This window comes from Aedes albopictus, chromosome 1 (genome assembly GCF_035046485.1).
Source record: "Aedes albopictus strain Foshan chromosome 1, AalbF5, whole genome shotgun sequence".
Classification (NCBI taxonomy): Eukaryota; Metazoa; Arthropoda; class Insecta; order Diptera; family Culicidae; genus Aedes; species Aedes albopictus.
In genome coordinates, this window is record NC_085136.1 from 247,789,246 (window position 1) to 247,796,220 (window position 6,975).

Consider the following 6,975-nt stretch of genomic DNA (forward strand, 5'->3'; position numbering starts at 1 on the left):
TGTACGTTTTCCGGCTTTTCTCGTGACTTTTCTTCAAATTTTCTTCAACGATTTTGAAGACTTTCTCATTTAATTTTCGGCGTACATCATCTCGTTCCTCAACTGAGATCTCTTTATCTTCCCTCTCCAACCTATGCTCATCGCCCTTGGTGATCTTCTCGTGACCATAGAGAATTCGATAGGGAGAGAGACCAGTTGAGGCGTGGATGGTTGTGTTTACCAGCTCTTCTACTTCCGCGATTTTTGTGTCCCACAACCGTTGATCTTTCTCCATGTAGGTCCGTAGACAGGCGTTGATCGTCCTATTAGTCCTTTCGACCGGATTCGCCTGGCTATGGTGGCGTGAATTCGGCCAATGTTGGATTCCTCGACGAGACAGTAGTGCCTGAAACTCTTTACCTACGAATGTAGTGGCATTATCCGAGATAACGATCTCCGGAGTACCAAAGCGTCTGAACCAGCAATCCTCCACGATTTGGCACACTTGTTTGCTCTCAATTTTCCTCACGGGTACTAGCAAGGTCCATTTGGAAAACAAGTCCATCAATACTAGCAAATGGCTTTTCCCGCTACGACTCCTAGGAAGATTTTGAATAAAATCAAGTGCTAAAATTTGAAAAGGTTTGTTGGTTAGCCTCTGATTCCCCATGGCAGGTGCTGTTGACACAGTCGAGGGTTTACATTGTCTGCATACGCTACATGCCTGGACATATTTCTTAGTTTGAAGAGCCATTTTTGGCCAATAATACCGCATTTTCAATCGATGAATCGTCTTTTCGTAACCCGGGTGCAATGTTTTATCATGCTCTTGTTCTAAAATATCCTGGCGCAAATTATCGGGCAAGCACAGCTTCCACTCGAAACGGTAGTCCATTGCATCCGTGGGCGACGAAACCAATTTATACAGCTTATCCTGTTCTATTTTGAAATCGGAGAAATCGTCTGGACGTTCCAACACCTTCTTGTAAACTGAAGAGTACCAGTCATCTTTGCTCAGGTCAATCGCTTCAACTGCACGGGAAAGTGCATCCGGAACCACGTTTTCGGACCCTTTCCGGTGTTTCACCAGCATGTCGTATTGCTGAAGCAACATGCTCCAGCGGCTGAGCTTGGATGACGGTTTCCACTTCGAGTTCATTATAAATGAGAGAGCAGATGAATCCGTAATCAACGTGAACCGTGCTCCCTCCACGTAAGGTCTAAACTTCTCTATGGATTCCAAAGCGGCCACTCCTTCCTTTTCCGCAGCTTTCCAGGAACGTTGCGATGAAGTTAGCTTACGAGAAAAGTAAGCAACCACATGCTCCTTCCCCTCCACCTCCTGTGTGAGAATTCCGGCTATTGCGGTATCGCTGGCATCGGTCTGGATCGTAAATGGTCTTCCGAAGTCTGGACAAGCTAGTATTGGCGCCGTGATTAGCTTTTCTTTAAGAATGACGAAAGCATTTTCAGCTTCGTCATTCCATTGAACAATTTTTGGCTTTCCTCTCAGCAAATTAGTGAGAGGGGCTGTTATTTCGCTAAATTCTGAAATAAAACGCCGGTAATAATTCACCATGCCTAAGAAACGCCTCAGCGATCTCACCGATGTGGGCCTCTCAAAGTTGACTATCGCCTCGATTTTATCAGGATTCGGTCGAATCCCCTGTTTTGACAGCACGAATCCCAAATATGGAAGTTCTGACACACAAAACTTCGATTTTTCCATGTTAATCGAGAGATTGGCAGCCCTAAGCCTTCTAGCTACTTCCTTCAAGCTCCGGAGATGTTCCTCAAACGTGTTGCTTACAATGACGATGTCGTCAAGGTAAACAAACACGTTTGGTTCCAGCTCACCATACCCCAGCACCTGATCCATCAAGCGCGACAGTGTCGCCGGACTATTGACCAGTCCAAATGGGAGTCTGGTAAATTGGAACAGTCCCCTTCCAAATATCCGAAATGCCGTATACTTCCGAGATTCAACATCTAACGGGATTTGCCAGAATGCCTTGGATAAATCTATCGTCGACAAATATCTTGACGCTCCCAATCTGCCTAAAATGCGGTCCTGGTGTGGCAGAGGATAAGCATCCCTCCGGGTCCTTTCATTCAGTTTGCGTGCATCTAAACACATCCTCACTTTAACACGTCCTTCAGCATTCGACTCACCTTTCTTAGTTACTGGAACAATCAACAAGGCCCAGTCGCTGTTGGAACGTTCCACAACGCCCGAAGCAATCCATTTATCCAGCTCCTCATTGACGCTTTTCTGGATTTCCGGGGACCATGGATACGGATTCAGCCGAATTGGTCCTGCATTCTTAAACTGTTCTTCAAATTCAATCTTATGTGTTATCAAAGGCGTAACTTCCAACTCTGTACCTTCATCGAAGACCTTAAACTCCTGTTTAACCTCTCCTAACAGCCGCTCTTCATCAGCAGTCAAGCGTTGCTCTTCCTCCGGTTCAGCTTCTATCTCCTCAATCAAACACTGGTCCTGGTTTAGCGTGGGTTCTATGTTAAAAAGTTTCCAAAAATTCATTCCCAGTATGAGACGACGATTGAGCGATGGTGCAACGACGGCTGTAACAATCTTAGTTTTGCCATTAAACGTCATAGGCAAATTCACGAATCCGGTAACTTCCATTGGCGATCCTCCAGCAGTGACCAGTTTTAACCCGGTTGGCTGCAGCTTCAGCTTCAAATCTCTCAGCAGCTTCATGCACCCAAACCCCAAAACCGTCATCTGTGCTCCGCAATCCAATAATCCAATTACCTGAATCCCCATGACATCTACTTTAGCAAAAGGCCGATTGTCCCCGTCAACTTGCACTATGAGCTCTCCGACCTCCTGAGTAGAAGAAACGAACCTAGTTAGAGGTTTTTTATAACAGCATCGACGACCCCTCACATCGACTGCTTCTCGTTTTTTGCACAAAACGGACAATCCGGTTTCCTGAAACCTTGAAATCCACAGGTGGAACAGAAAATTTCCTTGGGCTTCAAGCAGGCGCTAGAATGATGATAGTTACCCCGGCAGTTGAAGCAAACCGTCCTCTCCGGAATCCGATAAGCATCTACTCTCTTTTGCAGAAGCTCTTTGCTGCAACCTTCCCCAGGGTCCACATCCGACGGTTTCTTGTTCGACTTTTGTTGGTCAGTTTTACGTTGCTCCGGCATTGGTTTTCTGGGACCTCGGTTATCGTTCCTCGGACCCTGATACGCACCAGCAGTTTGATTTCGCCACTCTGATCTACCCTTAAACCCCGTATCCTTCCAGTCATTTCGCGGTGGCTGCTGTCTACGTTGTACTGGACTCCTGCTGATCTCGTGGATCTGCGACGATCTGGTACCCTGATCACCTTCTGATTTGCGGTACAAAAACCAGTTTGCAGAGTCCAGCTTACGCCTCCACACTTTCAACATCCTCAACGTTCGGACCCCTTTGACTAACAAGGAGTTTTTATAGTCCGAACGGAGATTCCGGAAAATGATATCAAACTTCCTATGTTCCGTCGGCGGGACGGCCATCTGCTCAAAAATCTCCTTGATGGCGTTGTAGTAGTCTTGAAACTTCTCTCCTCTTTTCTGTCTCCTAGCCGCTGCTTGCTGTTCATAGTGGTAGTCCATGTCTGGCGGTTGATATTCCAGCTTCAACTCAGCAACCAACTCGGTCCAATTTCGAAACTCGCGATTCCTCCTTCCTTCTATGTACCAGGACCTCGCATCGCCGGAAAACAAGTGGATCGCCTCGCTGAATAGTGTCCGCTTACTAATGTTCTCCGCCTCAGCCATGAACTCCACTTCTGATATGAACTTGTTCAACCCTCTTCCGTCGTCCCTTCCGTCGTATTTCAACTTCCAGTCACAGACTGGCCTAGGCCTTCGCTTCAATCTCTGGTTGCGCTCAACTTCCTCCCTATCTGTATCTGTATCTACTATCTCTGAGTCTTGATCGGTTCCTGCTTCTTTTTCGCTTAAAACGTCAGACGAATCTGAGTTGGCTTCTTCGTTCCTTTTCTTGACCACTATCTTCGCGCCTCTCTGTTCACCTGTCATGTTCAGTTGCCTTTTCTTTTCAGCCTTCAATGGTAGCGACATATCCTTCTTCCCTAACTGCCTGCTTGACCGTTTCTTCTCATTCTCATGAGCTCGAGATGGTTCTGTTCTAGCTCCTAAATTAAGCGCCCTTAATTTGGTTGTAATCAATTGGTCCACCCGCTGCATGATCCGCTCCACCAGTTCATCAGCATTGACGACCTGGTTTTCGCGGCTCTTGGGTGTGCTGGACCTTCTACTTCTCACATTTCGCATGGTAAACTCAAGATCTTCCGAGAAAACCTCGTCATCGCTTACCTCTCTTTCTTCCTCAGTTCGCGGGTTTGAATCTTCTTCTTCTTCTTCGCTTTCATCTCTATTAGGCCCTTGAGAACTCTGTTTTGGTAAGTTCCTTGCAGATGGTTCTCCTACAACCTCTGGGTCCTTGCTACTACTACTCCGCGGAAAATACTCGTTCAACAGCCCGAGAACTATTTGTTCTAAGCCGGCGGTGTTGAACACTTTCCTCAACCGTTGCAACCGAAAGTACAAGTGAACCAGGCGCGTTTCAAACTGTGGAAATTCTGCTTTCTTAGCCTTCCTGTTTTCTAGGGAATCTCTAATCATTGCTATTTTCTCCTCGACTTGACGCGATTCCGATTCACGAGCCTCAACTATTACACTCCGCGACACGAATCTGTTTGAATCTTTTTCCTCCTTCATTGCACCTCGTAATTTTCTACGTTTTATATCCCTAGATTCACCACTAGAATATTCTACTTTGCGAAGTACAAGTTCGTATTCCAGCTCGTCATCAAGCAGATGGTTCACGTTCATCGAACGGTATTGGTTGGCGTATTTAGAGTCCATCGTGATTAAAGCAAACAGATTATGTACAGCAATTCAAGAAAACTTCAATAAAATTCAAAATTCAAAATATATACACTTAGAAACTAGATAATAAATTCAAATTCATAAGAAAAATCAATAAAATTCAAAACTTAAGCTAGAAAATAAGAAACGATGAAGAAGAAATTCAAAAATAATTCAATAAAGCGTGCTATCTTTCGTGTTGTCTTGTACTGTGAAATTTAGTTCATTCAGGACCTTTGGTGTTAAAGTGTAATTGTATTAGTGTAAGTCCTTTTAGATTAGCCCCCAGTGTCAATTCCAAAATTTGTCTTAGTCTCCGAAATCAATCAAATTTTTACTGCTCTCGTGCCTCTTTTACTTCTTTTCTGCACTTTTCCGAAACCGAATGTGACCAATGTCTTCACGCTTCAATCCACCAACTCACGCACTATGATTAGCGGTTTTCAAGTGTCGGACTGTACAATCAACTAGGTAATTGATTGTACACTCACCTGTCGCCCAGTTAAAAAAAATCTCAAGATTTTTTTTTAAATACTAATCGATCCTCCGATTACCGTTCACGACTTTAACGTTGGTCGCCAATTGAGACTAACTGAGGCTTACAAACTGCTCAATCGACCCAGTGGCTAAACCAAGACTCCCGGATAACTAGCTCAGTAGCATGAGACCCCTAGAGCTGGGTCTACAGGGTCGGCATGCTACTGGGTAATTCGGAGGGGCTACGCGGAACAACGGGTGCAGAAACTATGGTATTTCTTTGGACTATGACAGAGTGTGTGTGTGTATGGAGATATAAAGGCAAATTTATTGAAAGTTACTATGTTGGTTCTAATTGGTTTATTTGGGCTATGGCGGGTTGTGGTTGATGAAAATCGTTGGGTACGTACCGGTGTGCTGGCGAGCGCTCGCTGACGGCTGCTGACGGCAATGGCGGATGACGGTGTCGGTCCTTATGGTCCGGTAGGTTTCGGAATGGCGGATCTTGGAGTTGGGCTAGCTTAGTGGAATGACGAATCCACGGATTTTAGGCCACTTTCGTGTCCTAGACTTGGCTACGGCGTCTTCCTTCTTTGGCACGATCGACGGGCCACGGACGAGACCGTATTGGCCACGCCGAGAAGGGTCCTCTTTGGTGATAAGGGCTGTTAGCCCGAGGAGCTCTCTCACGGTCGGTGAGTGTGACCAGAGAGCCTGGTCTTTTACTGTTAGGCGTAGACCGGTGAACCGATCTAGGCCGAATCGTGTGGACTGTGAGGGGCGATTCCGTGACAGTACCAAAATGGTAGTTCAAAAGGTCCTGTTGGAATGATCCGGAATAAAGGCACTGGTATCACAGAGACCATTTAATGTGGCATACCTGAATGAACTTAGGCTGGACTCAAGCACTATACTCGTTCACTGAACTTCTTACAAAAAGCCACTTTTAAATAAAACTCACTTGTGTCTCACACGAACGCCGAATTGAAAGTGATCATGGCGATCAGCTCAAGTCTTAAAATGCCCTCCAGTCCATGCCTTCACATTGTTCCTTAATCGTTACTCCATGTTTCCTATCCTTGGTAGCAGCACCACCCATTATGCTACCGGTTTGCCTACTTTTACTGCCACAGTTGATTTTCGCCCGCCACCCATTTTTGCCATAGTTTATTCAAATTACATTTAACATTTAGCTTACAACATATTTCTACTACCTAATACAGTTTACAATTTTAGTCTAACTCTAACCAATTCTATTTATTCCAAACACTTAACAAACAAACACTATAGTTTCCTCAACAATACGCACAAATTAAAAATAATATTGGGATAATTGTAACTGAACGGTTACAAGTCCCACGACTTGTGTCCTGGTTCCAGACACCTGAAGCAAACCTCTGGTGGCTCGTGGAATGTCAGGTGACATACACACCAACCCACCTTTATGCTCCCTACTTTAACGGACTTTTTGACGTCCGCCACAGGTAGCTGAACCAAGGCTATCTGTGTCCCTGCTGGCCCTTTCCGTAGCTTAACGGCTGCGGCGGCCACCTGCACATCGCACTGTTGCCGCAGTGCCGTGACGAGCTCTTCCACTTCGGTGAT

General features: G+C 45.6%; 1 protein-coding gene across 1 annotated transcript; it reads right to left on the minus strand.

Moving 5' to 3' along the window:
• Nucleotides 1-2,877: 2,877 nt before the first annotated feature.
• Nucleotides 2,878-6,721, minus strand: LOC115260221 (uncharacterized). Its single transcript, XM_062846577.1, has 2 exons — nt 6,251-6,721; nt 2,878-6,190 (listed from the first exon to the last, which is right to left on the minus strand). Exon 2 carries the CDS (start codon nt 4,888-4,890, stop codon nt 2,890-2,892), a length of 2,001 nt encoding a protein of 666 aa, XP_062702561.1. The 5' UTR covers nt 4,891-6,190; nt 6,251-6,721; the 3' UTR covers nt 2,878-2,889.
• Nucleotides 6,722-6,975: the final 254 nt, after the last annotated feature.

Excerpts from the sequence above, each read along its gene's own strand:
- LOC115260221 (XM_062846577.1), bottom strand. The coding sequence starts at position 4,890 with ATGGACTCTAAATACGCCAACCAATACCGTTCGATGAACGTGAACCAT.